Source organism: Camelina sativa, chromosome 6 (genome assembly GCF_030686135.1).
Source record: "Camelina sativa cultivar CO46 ecotype springtype chromosome 6, ASM3068613v1".
Taxonomy (NCBI): domain Eukaryota; kingdom Viridiplantae; phylum Streptophyta; class Magnoliopsida; order Brassicales; family Brassicaceae; genus Camelina; species Camelina sativa.
The window spans coordinates 13,948,844-13,974,658 of record NC_141885.1 but is presented as its reverse complement, the minus strand read 5'-3'; the positions used below and the strand labels follow the sequence as shown (position 1 = coordinate 13,974,658).

At 35.6% G+C, this 25,815-nt stretch overlaps 2 protein-coding genes, 1 long non-coding RNA gene and 2 pseudogenes across 4 annotated transcripts; 2 read left to right on the top strand and 3 right to left on the bottom strand.

The window, feature by feature from the left end:
• Window positions 1-222: 222 nt before the first annotated feature.
• On the bottom strand, window positions 223-1,338 carry LOC104698891 (uncharacterized). Its single transcript, XM_010414273.2, has one exon. The coding sequence runs from the start codon at window positions 1,336-1,338 to the stop codon at window positions 223-225; it is 1,116 nt and encodes a 371-aa protein (XP_010412575.2).
• Window positions 1,339-2,139: 801 nt separating this feature from the next.
• On the bottom strand, window positions 2,140-5,488 carry LOC147942565 (uncharacterized). Its single transcript, XR_015559618.1, has 7 exons — window positions 5,333-5,488; window positions 4,960-5,248; window positions 4,630-4,884; window positions 4,141-4,210; window positions 3,767-4,024; window positions 3,212-3,454; window positions 2,140-3,078 (listed from the first exon to the last, which is right to left on the bottom strand). It is a non-coding gene; the product is annotated as an uncharacterized LOC147942565 (long non-coding RNA).
• A 625-nt stretch (window positions 5,489-6,113) lies between these two features.
• On the top strand, window positions 6,114-8,465 carry LOC147942564 (protein HESO1-like; annotated as a pseudogene).
• A 7,143-nt stretch (window positions 8,466-15,608) lies between these two features.
• On the bottom strand, window positions 15,609-17,000 carry LOC104698890 (F-box protein At3g62230 pseudogene; annotated as a pseudogene).
• A 3,557-nt stretch (window positions 17,001-20,557) lies between these two features.
• On the top strand, window positions 20,558-25,498 carry LOC104790813 (uncharacterized). 2 transcript variants are annotated; one of them, XM_010516595.2, is made up of 10 exons: window positions 20,558-20,938; window positions 21,180-21,251; window positions 21,348-21,536; window positions 21,623-21,802; window positions 21,945-22,129; window positions 22,576-22,671; window positions 22,946-22,991; window positions 23,194-23,300; window positions 23,381-23,485; window positions 23,583-25,498. In XM_010516595.2, exons 2-10 carry the CDS (start codon window positions 21,203-21,205, stop codon window positions 25,188-25,190), a joined length of 2,565 nt encoding a protein of 854 aa, XP_010514897.2. In that variant the 5' UTR covers window positions 20,558-20,938; window positions 21,180-21,202; the 3' UTR covers window positions 25,191-25,498. The 2 variants fall into 2 exon arrangements, with proteins under 2 accessions (XP_010514897.2, XP_087309118.1); XM_087452992.1 differs by having other exon boundaries at window positions 20,742-20,938; window positions 22,076-22,129.
• Window positions 25,499-25,815: the final 317 nt, after the last annotated feature.

The following is a 25,815-nucleotide window of genomic DNA, read 5'->3' as shown; positions in this document are numbered from 1 at the left end:
TCGAGGGACAACCCGCCCAGTCAGCATCGGTGTAAGCCGTTAACAAGGAGGTTTTCGTTGGCGTGAGCTGCAAGCCATGCTGAAGTGTGCCTTTAACATACCGAATGATGCGTTTGAGTGCAGTAAAGTGTGAGTCTCGTGGATCATGCATATACAAGCACACCTGCTGAACAGCATATGCAATGTCAGGACGAGTGAAAGTGAGGTATTGAAGAGCACCTGCTAAGCTGTGATGTGTGCTGTGGCGCCGGTATCCATATACCAATTGGAATCCTGCGGATTCTGCAGCGTCATGGTGCCGAAGGCTTGAGCAATGTTTGGCGGAATTGCAGTTGGCATCGGAGGTCCAGTTGGCACCGAGGAAGGATACGCCCCGAGAATACCATTGTTGTGAGGCAAAGTAGTGGAAACATGATACGCCATTGGAGATGGACGCCACTGTTGTTGAGTCCACGGTTGCTGGTGGGGTGGAGCTGGCCAGTACGATGGTTGTTGCGGCATCCATGAGTTGTTAATGTTGTGGTGATTGTTGTGTCGACCACGTCCACGGTAACCGTTGTTGCGACCACGACAACGTCCTCTGTTTTGATGTCCACAGTTGGTTTGAGGAGGAAAGTGTTGCGGAGATGAATTGCGATTGTCGGTCGCATGAGATGACGGAGGCGTTGATGGACCTGCGGCGGTGTACAGCAGATGAGGTGTAGAGGTACCAAGAGGAGCAGAAGTTGCCTGTTTGGAGGGTTTGTTGAGACGCTCTTCCTCCAGAAGCAGCATAGACCGAGCAGCACCAAACGAGGGGAATGGTGACTTGTGTTTGATGACATTGTGAATGTTATCAAATTTGTCAGAAAGCCCATTCAGCATATGTATCACCAACGAGCGCTCAGTGATAGGAGAGTCGACATTAGCAAGCAAATCAGATATTGACTTGAGTTTTTGACAATAGTCATGAACAGAGAGATCACCAATCGTGAAGGATCGCAGCTCGTTCTCTAGTTGAATTGCTCGGGCTTCCTTATTATCACGGAACAAGTTTTCGATAGTGACCCAAAGCTCACGAGCAGTGCAACGCGATTTGAGGACCGTGTCGAGAAGAGAAGGATAGATCGTTCCATAGATCCACATTTTGACCAGACCATCACGCTCTTTCCAGGCCGTGTCTTGAGGAGTTGCAGGTACCGAGGTTCCATCGAGATGACCAGAAACACTGAAGCTGAGACAGTGAGTCTCAAATAGTTCACGCCACGCATCATAGTTCATCTTCTGCATATCAAGGACCAAGGGAATGTAAGACTTGATGTGTGTCACACCAAAAGCTTTCTCTGCCGGTTGAGCCATTGATAAGGTGAACAAGAAACAAGAGAAGACTGACGAGAATTGAAGAAGAAACAAAGACGAGAAACAGAGCGTAGGAGCAGAGGAAGAACAGAGGAAAAGAGGGAGGCGGCAGTTTAAAAAAAATAGGGTTTTTTTTTTAGGGTGGCTCTGATACCATGTCACTTGGTAATTCCCCCTCGTCCTGTATTGTATTGATTCAAGAGTATATATACAAGTGTATTAGGTTTACATAAGGACATAATTGGAATATTACAGTATTCATATTCTATCAGAAGCTATGTTATTGCAGGTTTCATAGCTCTGCTTCTTGATAAAACTAGTAGAGGTTGTTGGAATCAAACCTTTGATTAATACCTAAACTTGAGTGAATAATCAGAGATTGAACAAGAGGTGAAGAAGATCAAAGAAGAAGATAGAGGAAGAAGAAGCGACGAGAATGAGGGAGAAAAAGTGGTAAAAGGCTTTGGGCCATTAATATTGTTGTAAGCCCAAAATGCTAAGTGGATATTAGTGGTTTGCAAAACCATAGGTTAAATGCTAAGTGTGGCATATATATATGATGTAAGGAGTATAATGAATCTTATCCAGAAAGTTTTAAGAAAACAAAAGAGCTAAGCGGCTGAAACTAAAAAGTTAACATGGTATCAGAGCGAGGAATTAGGTTAATCTTGGTGATCTTCAAGACTTGAGGGATTTGTATCTGTTGAAGGAATTATGGAGTCAGAGGGTAGTTCAATAGTAGAGAAGAAGAAGCAGTGTAAAATATGTAAGAAGTTCAATCATGGAGCAGACAACTGTTACCTTACACGTCGATATGAAGTCCAGTTTGCCTCCAAACAATTCAGACCAAGGAGAGGGTGTTTTGTTTGTGGGAAACCTGGACACTTTGGAAAAGACTGCAAAAGCAAACAGATTTGTCAGAGTAACAAGAAACAACAAACTCAAGAAGAAGAGTCAGCCCTGTTTAACACTGCTCACGTCGGAGAGGAAGTGAGTAGTGAAGAAGTATGGCTAATTGATAGCGGAGCAACTAACCACATGACCAAGGAAGAAAAACTTTTCACAACTATTGACAGGTCAGTCCATATTCCTATTAGGGTAGGAAATGGTGCTAGATTAATGACTGCTGGGAAAGGAAATGTCGAAGTAATAACAAAGCGAGGAATTAGAGTAATCAGAGATGTATTCCTTGTTCCAGGAATAGATAAGAATCTCCTAAGTATACCTCAGATGGTAAGAAATGGATACCAAGTGCTATTTGTGGGAAACAAATGCATAATTCATAACCAAAATGGAGATAAAATTGCTGAAGTGGAAATGGTGAGGAAGGCGTATACGTTGAGAATGCAAGTTGCTGAGGAAAGTGTGAGAATAGCAAGAGAAGAAAGCATATCTGAATTGTGGCACAAGAGATTGGGACATTCAGGCTTCCACAATTTACAAAACCTTCAAACAAATCAGATGGTAAAAGGGTTACCAAAGTTTAAGGTAATCCAGGATGTGTGTGAAGCTTGTGTTAAAGGGAAGCAATGTAGAGTAGAGTTCCCGAAGATGTCTGAGACCAAAAGTGCAGATGTGCTAGAACTGATTCACACTGATGTGTGTGGACCAATGCAGACACCTTCATGCAGTGGAAGTTTATATATTCTCACATTCACCGACGACTATTCACACATGGTGTGGGTCTATTTCCTGAAGCTGAAGTCGGAAACTTTTGCCACATTCAGAAAATTCAAAAACCTGGTTGAAAATCAAACGGGAAAAAGGATCAAGAAGGTGAGATCAGACAGAGGAGGTGAATTTAAATCAGAACAGTTCTCAAGGTACTTAGAAGAGAATGGAATTGAGAGACAATTCACAGTGGCATACTCACCTCAGCAAAATGGAATTGCTGAACGTCGAAATAGAACTCTGATGGATATAGCACGAAGCATGCTCAAGGACAAAGGAATGCCTGACAAGTTTTGGGCTGAAGCCACATTTACTGCTGCATATCTCCAAAACAGACTCCCTACAAAAGCCTTGGATCTTAAGACACCCCTTGAAGCTTGGAGTGGCCACAAGCCCTCAGTTGCCCACCTAAAGATATTTGGGTGCATATGTCATGCCTGGATCCCTGCAGCAAGAAGGAAGAAGCTTGATGACAGATCAGAAAAAGCTATACTCATGGGGTACAGCAGTGTGAGCAAGGGATACAGGATATATGTTCTAAGAACACAGAGGATAGAAGTGTCAAGAGACGTCATATTTGAAGAGACCAAAAGTTGGAATTGGGAAACCCACGAAGAAGTAAAGGAACAAAGAGAGGCGGTACCCAACAATATCAATACCAATCAGAAAACAAGTATTGATCAACAAAGAGAAAGGGACTCAAGGCCAGAAATCCAGTCAAGTGACAAAAATGAAAGAGGAAATGTTAGTCCCATACCTTTTCAACTAAGCGATAGTGCGCCAGAAGTGGGCAGCTCATCCCGAAAAATCCACAAAGTGAAGAAACTAAGTGAGATATATCATGATGAAGAAGATTTAGGGAATGAAGCAAATCAGGTTGAAGAATCTTGCTACTTTACCTGGGAAGAGCCAACTACTTTTGATGAAGCCATGAATAGTAAGGAGTGGAAGATTGCAATGGGTGATGAGATTTACATCATTAACAAGAATGAAACGTGGGAACTGGTAAAAAGACCTACAGATAAGAAAGTTATATCAGTCAAATGGATATACAAGGTCAAATCAGATGAATGTGGTCAAATGAAGAAATTAAAGGCAAGACTAGTGGCAAGAGGGTTTACACAGACTTACGGGGAGGACTATGGTGAAACTTTTGCACCAGTTTCTAGACATGACACCATAAGGACCCTCATTGCTCTAGCTGCACAAAACAAGTGGAATCTGCATCAGATGGATGTCAAATCAGCCTTTCTAAATGGGGAAATTACTGAAGAAGTGTATGTGGAGCAACCACCAGGCTTTGAAATAGAGGGAGCAGAAAACAAAGTTTACAAACTAAAGAAGGCCCTATACGGCCTGAAACAAGCACCAAGAGCCTGGTACAGCAAAATCGATTCATACTTTGTGTCACAAGGGTGCAAAAGAAGTGATTGTGATGCAGCCATGTATACTCAAGAACTCGAAGGTGAAATCATGGTAATAAGCTTATATGTGGATGATCTTATTATTACAGGGAGCAATGAGGATATGATCAAGCAGTTCAAGTTAAATCTAAGTAAAGCTTTTGAAATGACTGACATGGGAAAACTCAAGTATTTTCTTGGGTTCGAGCTAACTTACATTGAAGGAGGAGTGTTTCTAAGCCAACAAAAGTATGCTAAACAGTTGCTGACCAAGTTTGGTATGGAGAACTGTAATAGCGTCAGCACGCCACTCTTGCCAAATGTGAAACGATATGATGGAGCTGAGCTACAAGATCCAAGAAAATACCGAAGTATGGTAGGGGGATTACTGTATCTTGCTGCGACGAGACCAGACCTTGCTTTTGCAGCATCCTACCTGTCAAGGAGCCTTTCAAATCCAAAAGAAGGAAACCTACAGGATGCTAAAAGAGTATTAAGGTATGTAAAAGGAACAGTTGAGTATGGATTAAGGTTTCAAGAGATGCACCAAACTGAGTTGATTGGATTCTCTGATTCCGACTGGGCTGGTTGTAAAGAAGATATGCGTAGTACTACGGGAATGTGTTTCACCTTAGGAAGTGGAATGTTTACTTGGCAGACCCAGAAGCAGGACACAATCGCTCAATCCACTGCAGAGGCAGAGTATATGGCATTGAGTGCGGCCACCAACCACGCAGTATGGCTGAAACGTTTACTGGATGAATTGAAAGTAGACACCAACAAAGGAGTTCCCATTTACTGTGATAACACGTCGGCTATAGCGATTGGAAGAAATCCTGTTCAACACAGGAGAACTAAGCACATCCAGATTCGTTATCACATTGTTCGTGAAGCAGAAAAAGAAGGAGTGATTGACTTACGTTACTGCAGTGGTGAAGAACAAATCGCCGACGTACTGACAAAACCTCTTGGAACAAAACACTTTGAAGAACTCCGATCTAAACTGGGAGTGGTACCAAAACCGAACGAGCGATGTAGCATCGAAGAAGATCATGCTCAAACCACTATGGCTGAACCTGAGTTGCATGTCACCAAGAAAAATCATTCTATGGAAAACCAGCATAAACAGAAAAAGAAGGGGATAGAGATGAATCCGGAAAAAGACACCAACTCGGGAAATAAGTTGAAATCTTCAAGGGAAGAGGTGATGAAAAGAACAAGAGACTCACCGTTGAGCTACGCAGACGTTGTGAGAGGTGTGTCTCACATGGGAATCAAAATCAACAACAAAGATTTGGAGGAAATAAAGATCAAATTTCAGCCTGGGAATTTAGAGATTAAATCAGAAGGTTTGAGAGGGAGTGTTGGAATCAAACCTTTGATTAATACCTAAACTTGAGTGAATAATCAGAGATTTAACAAGAGGTGAAGAAGATCGAAGAAGAAGATAGAGGAAGAAGAAGCGACGAGAATGAGGGAGAAAAAGTGGTAAAAGGCTTTGGGCCATTAATATTGTTGTAAGCCCAAAATGCTAAGTGGATATTAGTGGTTTGCAAAACCATAGGTTAAATGCTAAGTGTGGCATATATATATGATGTAAGGAGTATAATGAATCTTATCCAGAAAGTTTTAAGAAAACAAAAGAGCTAAGCGGCTGAAACTAAAAAGTTAACAGAGGTTAGAGAGACAGAGAGGTATATTATGGACTCTCAAAAAGATGTGACTGAGGAAAAAATAGCTTGGAGTAAAGAAGGTTGTGTTCTAAGATTGAAACTACTCTTTGCTGATTTTTTTTTGTTCTAAGATTGTGTTCATTATAGATGTTTCAATCAATATTGTTTATGGATGTCAGCGATTCGAAAGAAGGTGAAGAACTCCGAGTCCATAGCATTACAGAGATATAACATTGATAGTTATATCTTACTGGACCTTGATAAGGTATTAGATGATGCCTATTGCTCTTTTCGACCGGTTCCTGCTGATTACGATACTAGGAAACAATTGGTGAAAAAACTTAATGCAATGGCTATAGATATCTATGGTAATATAAGATTTAACTTGTAGTCTTTTTTTTTATCTTCTCTACCTATATCGAAAGTTCGCATAGGTTTTTATTTATTTTTGTGTTCATTAGGTAATTCAGAAGAGAGCAGGCATGTCCTTGAGGCGTATGGATCTTTCTTGATGGATATGTATACCTCTCTGAGTGATTTGGATGTGTCTGTTGTCTTTAGTAACGGAACATCTCAACTTCCTCATGAAAAGAAGCTTCAGATACTCGAAAGATTTGCGGAAAAGCTCCGCTCGTTGGAGGGTAAGATATTTGTTCTATTCTTGTTGCTGATTCCATTACGGGAAATGAAACTATTAGTTTTAGTGTTACAAGTGAATGTAACATTCTCAAAATGATTTTGAGTTTCATCTTCTTACCTACACTTTTTTTTTTTTTGTAGGGGAAGGCTTAGTTAGGAATGTTGTATCTATCTTCACTGCTAGGGTGCCAATTGTAAAATCCACTGATCAAGGGACTGCTATTGATTGTGATGTGTCAGTCTAATGCAAAGACGGCATTTTAAGTTCACAGATCATTCGTATTATATCTCAAATTGATGACAGGTTTCAGAAACTTTGTTTGTTGGTAAGATTTCAGTTTCTATATATTCTAAAGGAAGTCTGTGGATATATTCATATATAGTTTGCATATTGTTCAAGTGCGCTGTCAATTGTTTAGTACCAATGTGACTATTCTTCATGTGTTAGGTTAAGCGTTGAGCCAAAGCACATGGGATTAACGATGCGTCACTCCAAACCCTGAATTCTATATCTATCACAATGCTAGTCGCTCATCATTTACAGGTCAAACGTAGTTACTCATGTTGGATTATTTTAGGTAGAATCTTGAGGGTTTGGTTCATCTCTCTCTAAAACTCTAGTTTGCTTCTCCTTTGTCTTATGTGGCAGACTCAAAATCCTCCCATTTTACCTCCATTCTCTACACTTTTTAAAGGTGATTAATATACCACACATAAGACAAAAGAACTATATACATAGGATGGTTTTGATGGGGTCATTTAGTTAAATGGCAGAGTCATCAACATTTTACAAAGTCTCTTTGAGCTAGAATTACATTACTGATCTAAATTATCATCTTTTTTTCCTCTTTGTCTTTGCTTATGTCTTTCACAGATGGAATAGATCCTCCTAACGTGGAGAGAGGACTCAAAAGTTCTTGAACTGGGGAGGACGTAATCAAGAATCTCTCGGTAAACTGTTTGCATCATTCTTTATTAAGGTGCTGTAAATCTTCTTTTACCTTTGAACCTAAACATGCTTATTTGTTAATTGTTATAATGAAAATATGTTTTTTCCTGTATTGCAGTTGCAATCTGTAAAATTCCTTTGGAAGCAAGGGCTCTGCGCCAGTGTGCTGAAAGGTCTTTGGATATCTAAAAGGAGGAAAGGAGCTCTTATTAATGTAAAAAAATCTCTACTGTAAAATTACATTAACATTCTTCCTTTTTTCTCTTATCACTTCAGTTGATTTATTTATTTTTGTTTCATTCTGTGTTGTTTATATAGGTTGAGGATTTTACAGATGTTTCTAACAATTTTTCAAGGGTGGTTAGTGCCAAAGGAGTCGAAAAGATATACATATCGATTAACAAAACTGTAGATGACATTTTGGAATTGCTCAAAGGTAAGATCACTGGAACAGATCTCAAACACAGCTTGTTTGAACAACAAACTGTTGTTGTGGAGCCTTGTCCTCCTGAGTCGCCACTGATCAACAATGGTTGCTCACAACAACCTCATAACAACAAAAGAAAGGAGATTGATGGCCATGCTGAAGAACATCATAACAAAAGAGTCTGCTTGGTAAACGAATACAGAGCTGTAGGAGGAAAGGGTGGTTTGGTGAATGTTGGCAAAGAACCAATGCATGTTGGTCTGTGGCATGAGTACAGTCGAAGTTTAGATCTGCCACCACCGCCAGCACCTTATGATAAAGTTCTTCATGAGAAATTTGGTCTTGACTGGTTAGGGTTTGTGTAACTTGTGTCTTAACATATTATATTAACATGTTATTTAGTATACAACTCCATGGTCATGCATGTGCTAATTTTTTACTCTGCTCATAGAGATAACTATAAAATTATGAGAAACTGACTTGGTTTCGAGGTGATGTTGGTTTACCTTATGTTTGTGTTTAGTTTTGTTGGAATCATACTGAAGTAAAGAGTAGATTTTTTTCGCCTTGGTTTATGGATGTTAGTGATTTGAAAGAAGGTGAAGAACTCTGAGTTCATAGCATTACAGAGACATGACATTGATAGTTATATCTTAATGGACCTCGATAAGGTATTAGATGATGTCTAATGCTCTTACGTTCAGGAAAGGACCCAAAAAATCAATACATCTTGCCAAAGATTAATATACTCTAAAAATCTTTCTCAAGCTTAACCTTTATATGGTTACCATCTGTAAGGAAATGTGACTTGATATTCTCCATCTATATATACCCGGTGCAAAAACTATAAAAGTGTTACACAGGAGGGGAAAGTTGAATAATCTTGCAACATTGTTCTAAGGAGATGCATATAGAGATGGAGAATATCTATAGGGCACTGATTTGATTTTTTAAAAAGATTATTCAACTTTCCCCTGTACAGTTCATATCATCATCGTTTGATATCAGGATACATGAATGAAATGACTGATAAAAAAAGATATGTACTATCTATTAAAGTTACATACCCGTTTGTTAGGATATGTGACTTGACATTCTCCATCTGTCGTGGTATCTCCTCAAATACAGATGCAAATATATCTTTCTTATCAACGTTATGATGAGCTGACGTCGCGAACAAGGCAACAGCCCCTGTGACATTTGTATGGCAAATATTTTAGAGTTAATTAACAAAAATGCCATGAACAATATAAAAAAATTAGTCAAAATGCCACTTTTTCCCTTTTTTTCCACAATGCCACAAACTTTACATAAAAAGACATAAATGCTCCTCGATGAACACTATGCTGCTGATAGACAAGATACAAATGATGGACAAGATGCAGATGATGGACAAGATGCGGATGATAGACAAAATAAGGATGATGGACAAGATGTGAATGATGGACAAGATGTCGATGATAAACAAGATGCATATGATAGACAATATGCGGATGATAGACAAGATGCGAATGATGAAAAAAGATGTGGATGATGGACAAGATGCGAATGATGGAAAATATGTGGATGATGGACAAGATGTGGATGATGGCCCACCCTAATCCACATCATCTTTTAGTCCACCCTCATCCACATCATCTTCTTTTGGTTCATCACCTTCTTTTGGTCCATCACCCTCTTTTAGTTCATCATTATCCATATCTTCTTTTGATCCACCATCTTTTTTTGGTCCACCATCACGACACTTTACTCTTTTTGTCTAATTATCTTTCATATACAACTTATGTTTAATAATATGGATAACTAATTTGAACTTGTGGACAACTTCGTTAATGTAATTCTCGTAGACAAGTTATAAAAATGATTTCGTGGACAAGTTTATGACTTACACTAATAACTTGTCCATCATATCTCGTCCACGACAATCACTCTCTTTCATATAAGGTTATTTTCGTCTTTTAATCACATGTGAACAGTAAAAATGTGGCATTTTTAGAAAGATAAAGTAAATGTGGCATTTCCCAAAACTTTTATAAAAAATGTGGTCTTTTTGGCAAAAAATCCCAAGATTCTAAGGCTGGAGCTAGCGTATATATATTATGAGCAAAATCAAGAAGACATGTATATACCTTTTTAAACTTTCCATTTCCGAGTACAACCTTATGAAACAATCAGTTTGTTCATACTCTGCTTAGTTTTCAAAAACCCAAAAATTGAGAGTTAGAATAAGAAATAAAAATTACATGACATATGAATGAACACTACAAAAGTACTTGATAGTGGTTCTTCAATCAGTCTATCTTTCTGAGGCCATTTTATTTTTGTGACACTTTTTTTATAAGTCGTCTTTGATGTAACTTCTTTGTTGCAACGCATCACATACATCATTATAACGGTGTGTCAAATAAAATAAAACAACAAACATACACATCAAAGAGAAGTAGAGATCGCGATATGAGCGAGTTAGGAGTTGGGGACCTGATAATGGTGCATCAATTTTTCTCTCTTGTTGATGTCTAAATCAGTAGAGATTTGTTTGGTGGAAAGATATCGAAATTCCTTTTATAAATGTAAGTCGAAAGCACAGAAATGTTCCACAATCTCAAAATGATAATACAAGCAGAGAACTTCTAAACTCATGAGAATTAATTAATGCATCTTTTTTACCCTTGTTGTAATTTTTTTGTTTTTTGTTTTTGTTTTATGTTAACATGTAGAACCTCCAAAATGAACTGTCCACTACTTTTTAAAAGCATTTGGATCCAACTTCGGTATATTTCTCACTTTGCTAATAATAGTCACTTGTCCACGGAGCTTCGAATTTTAAACAACTGGGCTCGGCTCTAACCAGTACACGAAGTTGTCTGATCAGTGTCATCTCATCTTTGTATTTTCTCCGGGTGGCGTGACAATTTTGAAGAATTTTTAAACATTCTACAGAAAAAAGAAAAACAGAATTGGTTCGAAAACTGAGGAAGTTATATAACTAGAAACCATAGTCAAAGAGCTCAAGTCCATTTAGGTTTACTAAATTGTACTCGATAAATACTTAGGTTCACTTTATCTCTTATTTCTCAACCAATCATAATGTTTTATCTAATATTTTATTTGAAAATATAAAATAAAATTAAATTAAAAAGTAAAAATAAATTAAGGAAACAAATGTATACTTTTATAATTAGAATGAAATTATATATCGGTTTGGGTTCATAAAATAACAGTTTAAGTTTTTAATTTTATAATAATGTATACATATTTTATTTCCTTATTTTAGAAGGGGTGAATGAAGAGATTCACCCTTAGGTGAACCCAATTATGGTTCATTATACTCACTCATGGACTTTCAATATTTTTCATACTAAAGAAAAAAGGAAATGGTTTTGTTGACTAATAAAATGCCTATAAATTGTTTCCAAATGCATAGTTTATAGTCAAAGATAAAAGAAAAAAATCAATTATTATATTTCTAATAAATATATTAGAATAGTCAAAGATATAATAACTTTCCTTACTGAATACCTCACCACATAGAAAATTAAAAAATAGAAAAATATAATTATATTATTGACAAATAAACTATTAATTATGTTAACAAAAATAAAAAAATAAAAGTCAATATATCATTGAGTTTAATTTTGGAAAAAATAAGTTCAAAATATTAAATAATAAGAAAATTTAACTTATCTCTCTATTCATTTTTTTTCATTTTGAGCGAAATTTAATCATTATGTCGACCATCTTTTAATGGTTATAATTAGTTGGTTACATTGCATATTAGTCTTCTAGGTTCAATGAAGTTATGGTATATAATTAAAAGAGTTAACATAATTTATTATCAGTTAACATAATTTAAAAACTTGCATGGTGTGGATACTCTACTAATATAAGTACTCCCAAAAATCTATATCCGCTTTGGATTAGATCATTGTGTTTTCAGAGCCAATTCTCTCCTTAATTCTTTCCTTGTGCTTCACATTTGGCTTGGGTTCTGAATTCTGAACCTTGGCTTGAAACATTTCTTGAATCTATGCTAAAAACATTTATTGAAGCATTTGAACAGTGATTGGAATATAACTGATTATTCCTAATCGACTCTAATTGTTCACAGTTCTAATGGTTTTAATTTATTGCAGGGTTAGTAGCTCTGTTATGGCCTCTCGAACTATTGTGGCTGAAGAATATAATAATGTTTCAAGTCTTGGTGAATGAATATTACTCTCTTTTTTTCTTTCTGATATTGGTAAAATTGTGTTCAGGAGAGGTCTTAATCGTTTCTCCTTGGTTTATGGATGTCATGTCAGAGATTCAAAAGAAGGTATTATTAAATGACGTTTACTGCTCTTTTCAACCGGTCTCTGTTGATTACGGTACTATGAAGGAATTAGTGAAAAACCTCAATGCTATGGCTATAGATGTTTATGGTAATATAAGACTTACATGAAATCCACGTTATCATTTTAAGATTGGGAAAAACAAAAAACTCAGCGTGCAAGGTTTTAATTTGTGTTCATTAGGTAATTCCAAAGTAAGCAGCCCGCCCTTGAGGCGTATGGGTCTTTCGTGATGGATATGTTTTCTAGGCAGAGTGATTTGGCTATTATAGAAATGTGTAGAAAGAGATTTCTTCAATTGGTTCTAATCGTTACCAATCACAACCAACTGTAAACGCAACATTTGCAGGTGATAGCGAGAGAACCAATCAAAATGTTGATTGATTCCCCCGCTATCTACTACTGCAAACGCTGTGTTTGATGGTTGTTGTGGTTGCTAGCGTTTGGCAATATTCTAAAATACGCTAGGCGCTAGTCGGGCGGTGCACCACCATTTAACGTATAGCTGTATACGCAGCTGTATATACGGGATATATACGGTAAATATATTTTACCAAAAATATATATAGATATGAAAAATTATAAATATATTATATATATAAATAAATCTATATAATAAAAGAACAAAATAAATATTAAAATCTCTGCAAAAACACTCATGAAATTGTCAAACCAATAGTATATCAACCTTAAATTGTCAAAAATACTTATGAAATTGTCAAACCAAGTAGTCTAAAACTCAATAATTGAAATAGCAAAACGAAAACAGAAAAATAAACCAATTTTAATCTTCAAATTCTTCTTCTCCGTCGACTTGTAGTATCAAAATTCAAAACTCAAAACTCAAACCTAGTTTAACGATGTTAAGTATTATAGTTCTATAATCAACAAGACAACAACGATACTATAGACATGATAAAGCCAAAAAGAGAAAGATCATATAATTGATTGTCAAAAAAAAAAAGATCATATAATCAAAACAAGAGAAGAGGAGTAAAGAAAACCTGAAGACTCTCTGAATATAGAATGAAGTTTGAGAAAAGTGTCACGGCAGTAGAAAACGAATAAAGCTTAGGGTTTCTTCAATTTATAGGTTTCGTTTTATAGCTTGATTGAAGGTTAAAAAAAAACAAAATACGGACGTATATGCGCTAACCGTATAATCGTTCGTATATACGCTATATAAGTAAGCGAATTAGACCAACCCGTATATGTTAAAACGCTTAGACTATAAACGGTACAGTGGGTCACCGTTTACCGTATACTCACCGTATATACGGCCGCATAGTCCGTATTTTTGAACATTGGCATTTGGTACCAATTATATAAATCAATTTTTACCGTTTGAAATCGCTGAATTTCAAAAACTCTTTCTCGCAAAAGTTTGTGGTTACGTGTGAGAATTTTTTTTAAAAAGGAAAATATATATCAAAAGATTTTAAAATATGTTATCAAACATTATTTATATTCACAATAATTCTTAAACATCATTTCTGGTGTTCATTACTTAATAATGTTCAATTTTAATGTTTTTTTCATTAATAGAGTTTTTGGTGTTTTTATAAAATTTTATAATTATAAAATTGCATTGTTTTAATAATTATTTGTTTAGCCACTGTCGTATGTGTTGATCAACGAGTCATAAATTAACACACCATTTTAACCGATAAATCAGTCGTTCAAAACGCTGAATTAAAGTTCAAATGGAAAATATCCGCTTCTGCAATCACAACCGCAACTGCTGCATTTAAACCTGTCAAGCCCTTACTAATGTAACTATTCTCATATGTCAGGTTAAGCATTGGGCCAAGGCACATGATTTTAACAGTGCCCTACACCGAAACCTGAATTCTGTATCCATAACGTTGCTAGTCGCTCTTCATTTACAGGTATCAACTCAGTATTATTTTAAGTTGTATATGCTTAAAGTTTGAACCAATCTGCTTCTCCTTTGTCTTGCGCAGACTCAAACTTCTTAAAATGGGGACAACGTAATCATGACTGTGTGGGTAAGAATGTTTGCAACCTTTTTCATTAAGGTACTAATCTTTTTTTGCCTTTAAACCCAAACACCAAGCTTCTGTACGTACATACTTATTTGTTGTATAATGAAATATATGTTTTCTACCTTGTAGTTGCAATCTGTAGAGTACCTTTGGATGCAAGGGTTCTGCGTCAGTGCAATGCATAGTCAGTCTTTGAATATCCAAAAACTGGGAAACTACTGGTATAGTGAGTTATGGGAACTTTGGCACTCCAACTGTACGTACCCCATCCTTATTTTGGTAGATCGTTTTACTAATATTGTTTTTGCTTAGCACAAGTTTACACCAATCACGAATGACGAACCATATATATTAAAACATAGTATATATAACAAATTCAGGATTTGGTTACTTTGGTTTAAGTGGGACTGAATGTATCTACCTACATATCTTGCATCTTATGTTGGATTTGGATTGGAGAATCTGTAGCTAGCTTTGTGTAACTTGTGTCTGAAGTTACCTTTTATAAATTCATGTTTTCTTAATGCCAATTCGCCTCGGATCCTTATACACACTTTCACTGAAAGATAAGTTAAATATATGATCGACCACCAATATATTACTTCAGATTCAGTAATATATTTTGGCATCACCCTGAAAGTAGCCATAATAGAATTATAGAAACTCAGATCTTTAAGAAATCTTTAGACCGGCCAGAAAAAAAAATAAAAAAATAAGAGTGACATAAATATCTGGAAAGTGCTTGAAGATTTGAACTGAGAATAGATGAGCATTTATAAGTATGTTAACTTTAATAAGTGAACGATTATTCTTCTCAACAATTGTGAATTGCATCATTTAATTAACACATTTATCTCCGTTTTTTTTTTCCCCGAGTCTTATATTGAAAACTTGTAAATGTAAGATTACGAACATTGAAACCCCATTTTGTTCGAGAAATATAAATGAAAAACAACAATACATCAGGTCACACACCCGAATTATTCAGTTTAGAAATATGAAAAACAACAATACATCAGGTCACACACCTGAATTATTCAGTCTTGAAATATGAAAAAACAACAATACATCAGGTCACACACCCGAATTATTCAATCTTGAAATATGAAAAACAACAATACATCAGGTCACACACCCGAATTATTCAGTCTTGAAATACTTCAACCTTGCTTTAGTACAGATGGATAGACAAATCCGCCGAACTGGCCCTGAATTTAGTCCTCACAAAGTCGGCTCTTGCACGGATACGGTCAAGTCGATCCACGCCAAGTCCCATGGGTGCATACAAGTCCACCCGTTCCAGCACACGACAAACGCGAATCAGATTCTTCAGGAGCTGCAACTCATAAAATCCTCCACAGAAGTTCCAGACTTCTAAATATTTGAGTGTATTCTTGAAACACGGGTGAAAAATCCCAACCCTCCAATATCCGTTTGCATCGATCGGCACTCGCACCATTCGGACAGCGGTTCTAACAACGAGCTGAAAAGTCAGCGTCTCCAGATATGGACAGCTGTTGATCATGAACCTGATTCCGACAAACTCACGTGGTTCGAGAGTGGTCATCAGCACCAATCTCGTCGTTTTCATATCTGCTCTAAGGCGAAGCGGGTTGACATTATCCTGGATCACTTGAATGAGGAAAGGACAGACGGTTACTGTCTTGGCAGTAACCAAACTGCAGAGGAGGTCACAAAAATGTGTTCCTAAGCCAGCTTGGAATTGGCTCAGCCTCCCAAAGTCCAGCGACACTTCATCCATTTCTTTGTTTACGTTCCTCAACATAAAGGAATGAACATTGCCAGCATACTTGAAGATGAGAATGCTTGGCAGGTCGAGTGAAGTACCTTGCACTGCGAAGACACAGTTCTTGAACACCAGTTTGATCAACCTGTTGTTAACTCCGGTTATTGCTCCGAGACCAACGTTCCAGCAATTTTTAATCTGTAGACACTCCAGAAGAGGTGCCTTTGGTAACAAAGACGTGATCATGGCAAGCAGCATCCACCCAAAGTATAGGAACTCTATATAACCCGCAGATGCAAGCCTCGATGCATCAAACCGGCATGCGAGTAACTTGAGCTTCACCAGGCCGGTTAATCGGTAAAAACTCTCCGGCATTTGAATCATGGTAGATTCAAATGATGCTGCTACTTCATCTCTGTTCACCCAAAGCCGGTCTGAGAAATCAAGAACGAGATTCTTGACTTTCTTAGCGGCTGCGAAATCTATGAGAGTCCTCATCTCCGCTTCAAAACCAATCGGCCTATGAAAGGAGAGTTCGAACGTATCAACGATCCCACCCGTGAACATGGAAACCCAATGCAAGGTGTAACCTACAAATGCCTCTCGTTTCGTATCTTCATCAACCCACGCCGGATAGGTTTGAGTGATCACAGACTCTTGAAATGAAACGTTCCTCGTCTCACGACAAATATGCTTCCAGCGTTTAGATAAAACGCTGGTCCTGAGAGCTTCCTTGAACGTCAGATTCGAAATGATTAGGACAAGAAGAATGTCTGAAAGAGTCGAGATAATGTCGAGATCACCTCCTGAAACCATTGTTATATTAGAGATTTTGAGAAAATGATGAATAGAATCAAGAAAGTGATTTGCTGTGTTTTGCAGGAAAGAGTTTGCTGTATTCGGGGGTCAAAAACTGTACTTTAATATATGCTTCTATCTCTGATTAACTTGGTAATTTGTTCTCTAGTCTAGTTCAATGTTGTTTTTACTTTGTTTTTGTTTGACTCTCTTATACATGTAAAGTCTATAATTTGTTTTTATTTAGGTCTTGAATGGTAGTAGATTCTCCAATAGTCTTTAGATTTTGTTTTTGAAAAATTCATTTTATCTCCAATCAAGATTTTAGCCTAAATAGATTTCTTAAAAAAATAGGGAAACTTGTTTTTGGATTTTCTTTACAATCCTTAATAGAAACCGAAATCCACTCTTCCAATTGGTAACCATAATTAATGAAAAGAATGATGTTCCTCTTCATACCTTCAAATTTTTACCATTTTATAAAAAATACTAGAATTTGTACCAGCGCAAGCGCGGGATTTTAATTGAAAACTTTTTCTATTGATATAAATTTTTGAGCTAACTTTGAGGGTAAATCTTTATACATATATGTCATGTGGTAATATGAGGAAAAATAAACGACATTGATGACTATTTTAAGATCTTTTATCATTAAGAAAGTTTATTTCTTATTCATATTTCATTAAAAAAATTTTAAGGCTTTGATGTTGATCTAATTGTATAAATTATTTATGATGGATTTTGATACTAACATAACATTTTTCGTATAAATTTGAATATACCGAATCTCATGAATATTGCTTAGTGTAAAGGTAAAATATAATATCATATCGTTATAACATTTTTACCAAGCTCGCTTTACCCATCTAAGTCATTGCAACATACCATAAACGACCAATTCATGAATGTACATATTTTATCCCACTTTCCATGATTATATGGCCAAACTGTTAAACCCGACTTGGAATCTAATAATGTATGTCATTTATTTTTCTACAAACTCATTCGTTTCACACAACTAATGAGATTTCAGAGATTTTAGTTGTGTATTATTCTCTTTTCAAGTTTTACTAATTTATTTTTAAAAACTTTTAACTATAATTTTTTCGTCATTATTGATGATGCAGTTCTTTTGACATCTACTTTTTCCATATTCTATTGGCTCACATATAACACATATCAGACTGTAAAATAATTTTTAAGATATATTATAACTATTTTCTCTTTAATTACTATCTTTCAATACTTAAATTTGGATTAGAAGCATTTGATTCAATTTATGAATATCAAATTTGTTTTACTTTTGGATAAAATAATATTTCACTTTTAATTTTATTTTTCCTGTTTAAATTTTATAAATACAATTACAGAAATTCTTTTTATTCTACCATAATTTTAAATTTTACTTCCATTCTAAAACTCAATTACACAATTACATTTTTTTTTAAATATTCTACCATCAATTTAAAGTTTATTTCTATTCTAAAACTCAATAATACGCAATTATATTTTTTTTATTCTACCATAAATTTAAAATTTTCTTCTATTCTAAAACTCAATAATACATTTGAAATTTTAAATTATGATCAGTTCAATAGAAATTTTTAATTATGTTATTACCACTAATAAAAAATTTAGTATTGTTTTGTTATTTTAATATTTTATTTATTTTACATAACTATTTTTTATTTCAACTTTCTATTAATTATAATTAACAGAAATATGCACTATATGAATATTTTAAATTTATTTTAAAGTACAAAATTGAATCCATAGGGTTTTTAAAATAGTGCTGGGTCTAGAGACTTTGAATGAAATAATGCTGGCCCTACAAACTAGGCCTGGACATAAAAACCGTACCCGAATACCCAACCCGGAACCTGACCCAAAAACCGGGTTCGAGTTTGGTACGGGTTTGCCTATAAAACCCTATTGGGTTTTATTTTCTAATACCCGTGGGTTCGGGTTAGGGTCGGGTAATACCCGGTACCCGTTTGGGTACCCATTAAACCCGAACATATAAACATATTTATAATATTTATCATTAATATAATGCAATTACCCCAAAATTATGATTATAATTTTGAATATTTCATTTAGTTTTATACCTAAATATCAAAAATAATCAAAATATCTAAAATATTTTGTTATGTAAGTCAAAATTTAACTAAATTTATTTAAATTTAATTATATTTTTTCGGATACTCGGTAGTTCGGGTACTAATCGTGTTCTAAAATTTGTAACCCAAACCGACCCGAACCCGATAGTACCCAAACCAAACCGAACCCATATATCTAAAAATACCCAATGGGTTCTATTTTTCTAAACCCGTTTACCCGAACCTGAATGGGTAATACCCGAACCCGAACGGGTTACCCGAATGCCCAGCCCTACTACAAACTTTGGATGAAATTTAGTTGATTAGTTTGTCATTTGAATAATTGTTTAAAGGGTTTATTAGAATCTGTAAGACCGACAAAATTAAAGAATAAGTGGCTGATGTGGCAGCACCATGAGTGAGAAAATGTAACTTTATATATATAGATTATTTTTCCATCTTTCATCTACATTTCTCATAAAATAAGGAACAATAAAAAAAAATGTTCCTCTTTGAAACTGATGAGGAACAAATGGAACAAAAAATTAACAAATATTAAAATTTTGTTTTTTATTTTTAAATAAACAAAAGTTATGTTTATTAATAATATTTCAATCTTATTATAAAATAATATTCATATTTTCACAGTATCTTGGCAGAAAAAATATTTTTGATACAAAATTTCATGTTAAATTAATCTGAAGGCTTTATCTGGAAATTGTATGAATAGTAAAATAAATTTAAAAGATTTTTCTATCGTAAATAAAAACTATTCTTAAAATTATATTGAAGGTTAATATTGGCTATCTATATTTAATATGATCTATCTAAAATTTAATTCAAAATTTTTATTTTTAAATCAAATGTATAATTTATTTTATATACATTAGAAGTAGTATTAGTATTTTTATTGATTGATTTATTTAATATTTAATATATTTTTAAAAAATATTGTTATTGTTTAATCACTAGTTATTATTTTATTCCTTCTCTGCATCTTTTCCTTTCATTCCTCAAATTTTGTTGTTCAGTTCGTATTGTTCTTTTTATTCATTTTTTCCCTCTAATCGTTGCTATTAATAGCCCACATAATTAGAGATTTTAAAAAAACACTCACCACATTTCTTTTTTTTTATTGTAAAAACTAAAAACTCAAAAATAAAAAACAAAAAACAAAAAACCAAAAACCATAATTTAAAAACTATTTTAAAACCCACTACCATTCATAGCCTTATTTTATTTTACAGACGATTGATGTCCATAATGGATTTTATTCCGGACATTTGCTTCCTAGATTTCGATTTGACCAAAAACTGCCTTTTAAATTCAAATGCATACTGTGGTCAAAGAAAAAGTTCAACTATATTTCTACAATATGAAAGTCAAAGATAAAATATAACTTTCCTAGCTTGCCATTTAAGAACATGCATGTATTGATAAATGGTGCATTTTCAAAAATAGTTTTTTTTTTCGAATAATTAACAACATTTATTTATGAATAACTATTTACATAGAAAACAATATTTGTTCTCTTTGTATAAAAATATACTTATTGTTTTTAAAAATATACATATATTCATAAGATCATATAAAATATCTTTTAAAAAGGCGGTCCTAGCTTGGGTAATTTAACTAGTATAAAAACCTAAATAACCTAGACATAAGTACAATTAATATTAAAGAAAAAAGAAGATTAACAAGACAGCCACCTTTTTGTGTCTCTCCCCCTCTCTCCTCCATACAAAATTGTGGGTTTCTCAGACTTGTCTCTTGCCACGGTTCCCTCAACGGGACCGTGACACCGTATCATCTCCGACTAGTTCGTCGCCTTCTCCTCTGGCCAAATACATTCCTCTGGTGCGTATCCCAAAAATTTTATTGCTTTGCTTCAGATTTCTTGTGGGTTCTGCTACCTTACTTATTGATCGAATCGAAAAAAATTGAGTCTTTGGACTCAAAAATGACTCGAATGCTATAAAAAAATGAACTTTAGATCTTAGTTTGATTAGTAATTTAGGTTATAGGGATTCTTATTTGACTCCAATCTCTTTTGATTTCGTTAGTTTTGATGTGAATGGTTTCTATGTTATATTTGCAGGTTTTAGTAGACAGAGAGGTATCATGGACTTTCGAGGAAATGTATCTGACGAAATCAACGTTTCGAGTAAAGGTTAATACTTTTTTACTCTTTGATGGAAAATTTTTCTTAGATTGTTTGTGTTTATATTTCAGAGTTTCTCAATCATTCTTGTTTATGGATTGTCAGCGATACGAAGGAAGGTGAAGAACACTTTGGCCATAGCGTTAACGAAATTTAAGATTGAAAGTTATAACTTAGTTGACCTTGATAAGGAATTAAATGATGTCTACTGCTCTTTTCGACCGGTTTCTGCTGATTACGATATTAGGAAGGAATTGGTGAGAAGCCTTAATGCTATGGCTGTTGATATTTATGGTAATCTAAGATTTCTTTTTATCTTATTTAGCTTGGCTGATAACGAATGTTAGCAGAGGTTTTATTTATTTATTTTTGTTCATTAGGTGATTCAGAAGAGAAGAGCCCTGTCCTTGAGGCGTATGGGTCTTTTGTAATGGATATGTATACCTCTCAGAGTGATTTGGATGTGTGTATTAACTTTGTTAACGGAACATCTGAAGTTACTCGTGAAAAGAAGATCCAGATACTTGAAAGATTTGCTGAAAAGCTCCGCTCTTTGGAGGGTATGATATTTGTTGTTCCATTCTTGTTGCTGATTCCATTATGAGAAATGAAATTATTGATTATTACTTATTAGAAGCTGTTAAGGTATATGCCAACTCCCATTATTGTTTTTTTTTTATATAACCTAAACTTCTTTTATAGGAGAAGGGCATGTTAGGAATGTTGAATCTATAGTCACTGCTAGGGTGCCAATTGTCAAATTCTTTGATCATGGGGCTGCTGTTGAATGTGATTTGTCAGTCGAAAATAAAGACGGCATTTTGAACTCGCAGATCATTCGCATCATATCTCAAATTGATGGCAGGTTTCAAAAACTTTGTATGCTGGTAAGATTTTAAGTTCTGATCTAATGGCTTTTGTTATCCTTATAGTAGTAATGACTCGCTTCTTTTTCAACAGAATTTGGTTCTTGTTGGCAAGTTAAAACTATAAAAGTTTTTTGACTGACTAGAAGTTGGTAGGGTTTTAGATTTCTTGTGAACTGCCTATGGTTTGTTGCTGTAATTTCTTTCAAATCAGTTTCTAATGATTTTAAATTTAACAAAAGTTAACTCGGTGCTGATAAATTTTTCAGGACACTTTTTTCTTTACTATCTAAGTGAAGTAACCGCATGAAATTTAAAATGTTAGGGACTGTTTGGCTAACCATAGTTTTTAATTGATGAAGTAGTCATAGTTCAAAACGAGCATATAGATGGTTTATTGTTAACTCAGCTAGATATATGTAGTTGTGGTCAATATATTTACTTATGTGACTATTCTCATATGTCAGGTTAAGCATTGGGCCAAAGCACATGAAGTTAACAGTGCGCTACACAGAACCCTGAACTCTGTATCTATAACAATGCTAGTCGCTCTTTATTTACAGGTATCAACTCAGTTACCCTTATTATGTTGGATGTCCACTAGATTATGTACTCTTATTATTCCAGTTACATTGACTTTCAGGATGCCCAAGTAGGTAGTTCGTCTGGCTGTTTAATGTGTTTCTTTTAGTCTCTAAAATCAAGTTGGATAGAAGTGTTAGGTTGTTGTCATTTTAAGTTGCATGTGACTATCCAGTCAGATACTCTTCAGGCTTTGAATGTTGATAGACTAAATACTTTCGAGTCTAATTTGCTTCTCCTTTGTATTATGCGCAGACTCAATATCCTCCCATTTTACCTCCATTCTCTATGCTATTTAAAGGTAACTATGTCGGTCTACTTAGGCTTTTTAAGCTTGTGATACCAACAGAACACTTGATGATTGTCAAATATCAGATTACATTTTTGACACTCGTCTTTTCCAGTGCGTGCTAGAATCATATTCCTATTTTATTATCCTTCTCTTCTTGTTTTTGCTCATATGGTTTTCCGTTATGACATTAAGTGACCCTTTTCATTTCCAGATGGAATGGATCCTCCTAATGTGGAGAAAAGGACTCAAAAGTTCTTAAACTGGGGACATCGTAATCAGGAATCCCTGGGTAGACTGTTTGCAACATTCTTTATTAAGGTGTAATATCTTTATTACCTCTAAACCCTTACACCAATTAAAGAACAAGCTGTTATAACAAAAACATTTATGTCTTGCAGTTGCAATCTGTAGAATTCCTTTGGAGGCAAGGGCTCTGCGTCAGTGTGCTGAATGGTCTTTGGATAGCCAAAAAGTGGAAAAAATTTGGCATTGCGTCCATTAGTGTAAACTCAATGAAAACTCTATTCAGTAATATACTATATTTGCATTCTTACCTTTTTTTGTCTTATGTCATTAGTATTTTTCCGTGTATCTTAACAGGTTGAGGATTTTACAAATGTGTCTCAAAATGTTTCAAGACGGGTTAATGGCGCAGGAGCCAAAAAGATATACCGCTCCATAGACAGAAGCGTTGAAGACATCTTTGAATTCCTCAATGACAAGGTCACTGGGACAGATCTCAAACACAAGTTATTTGGCCATATCCCTGTTGTGCATCCTCCTCCTGTGGCGCCACTCAATGGAAAGACTGGGGTGTTGGGCCAACAAGATTTTGTGGAGCCTCCTCCTGTGCCGACATTGTTAAGCCAACAAGCTGTTCTGGATCCTCCTCCCCATGTGCTGCCACTTACTGGCGCTGGAAGACATCTTAAACGCAGGAAGTTTGGCCAGCAAGCTGTTCAGCAGCCTCGTCCTTCTGTGCCGCCACCACTCAATGGCAAGAGAGCTGGAACACATCTTAAACGTAGGGCGTTTGGCCAGCAAGCTGTTGTGCAGCCTCGTCCTCCGGTGCCGCCACTCAATGACCATAGCGCTAGAACACATCTCAGAGATAGGTCGATTGGCCAACAAGCTATTGTGCAGCCTCGTTCTCCTCTGCCTTCACTCAATAGCAATACCACTGGAACACATCTCAGAGATAGGTTTTTTGGCCAACAAGCAGTTGTGGAGCCTCGTCCTTCTGTGCCGCCACTCAATGGCAATATTTCTGGAACATATCTTAGGGATAGGTTTTTTGGCCAGCAAGCAGTTGTGGAGCATCGTCCTTCTGTGCCGCCAGTCAATGACAATATTGCTAGAACACATTTTCGAGACAGGTTGTTTGGCCATCAAGAAGTTGTGGAGCCTCGTCCTTCTGTGCCGCCACTCAATGACAATATTGCTAGAACACATCTTGGAGACAGGTTGTTTGGCCATCAAGAAGTTGTGGAGCCTCGTCCTTCTGTGCCGCCACTCAATGACAATATTGCTAGAACACATCTTAGAGACAGGTTGTTTGGCCAGCAAGCAGTTGTGGAGCGTCGTCCTCTTGTGCATCCACTCAATGACAATATTGCTAGAACACATCTTAGAGACAGGTTGTTTGGCCAGCAAGCAGTTGTGGAGCCTCGTCCTCCTGTGCTTTCACTCAATGGCAATATCACTGGAACATATTTTAGTGATAGGTTTGTTGGCCAGCAATCAGTTGTGGAGCATCGTCCTCCTATGACGTCACTCAATGTTTACCTACAGCAACCTCATAACAACTTCAGAAACGGGCTCAACGGTCTTCCTGAAATACATTACAACAAAAGAGTTTGCTTGGGAAACGGATACAGAGCTGTAGAAGAAACAGGTCACAGGAGAGAGGAAGAGAGATACGATGATCTCAGAGAACTCCGAAACAGGTATATCGGATACTGTACTGAAACTTCCCATAGGAATGACGATAGATATAGGGGTGAAGAACCAATGCCTGTGGGACAGTGTCATGACTATAGTTTAAGAACTGGTCCGCCACAGCCACAGCCACCATATGGTAGAGATACTTATGAGAATTTTCGTCCTCAAAACCTTTCCCAACCACCTCCACCTTATGGTAGAGATAGCTATGGGAATTTCCGTCCTCAAAACCTTCCCCAACCTCATTCTGGTAGATCGTTTTACTAGTAGGGTTTTTGGTCTGCAAAGTTAAAAACCAATAACCAACCATTTTTTCAAAGATGAATATAGTAACTTCATGTTATATATATAATTGGCGGAGAGTACAGGTTTTGGTTACTTAGGGTTTAATTGTGGAGAGTGGAACTACAGTTAGTTTTGGGTGATAAGAAAGTGTCATGAATGTCTGTATGTTTCTGTTTAGCTGGAATATCTGTTTAAATGTTTATGCTGGATTCGGTTTAAATTTGGATTGGAGGATTTGTTACCAATTTTATGTAAGATTTAATTTAAATTGCTATTATGAACTTCTGCAAGATATATCCTTTGTGACTTTATGGTAAAGCAACAAAAAATTCTTTAATTTTTTTTTGGATGGATTCAAATAAAAATTTTAGTTGACGTATATCAATTTGAACAGTTATCAATTTAAACGGATTGGTTTAATTATTGATAACTGTTATACATACTAGAACTGAAATAACTTTTATGTTTAATTTGGTGTATGAAAAAAATTATATGCTTTTCTTATTCAGGATTTGAGATTTTGTTCATCTTTAATAGTGTAGCTAAGTCATGCATATGTTGCTGTCGTCATATATGAGGAGCTGCTTGTAACTTGTAAGAGAAGAAG

Excerpts from the sequence above, each read along its gene's own strand:
- LOC104790813 (XM_010516595.2), top strand. The coding sequence starts at position 21,203 with ATGGACTTTCGAGGAAATGTATCTGACGAAATCAACGTTTCGAGTAAA. Across the intron at positions 21,537-21,622 it reads TATGGCTGTTGATATTTATG|GTGATTCAGAAGAGAAGAGC; the intron begins GTAATCTAAGAT and ends TTTGTTCATTAG. Across the intron at positions 23,486-23,582 it reads TTGGCATTGCGTCCATTAGT|GTTGAGGATTTTACAAATGT; the intron begins GTAAACTCAATG and ends GTATCTTAACAG.
- LOC104698891 (XM_010414273.2), bottom strand. The coding sequence starts at position 1,338 with ATGGCTCAACCGGCAGAGAAAGCTTTTGGTGTGACACACATCAAGTCT.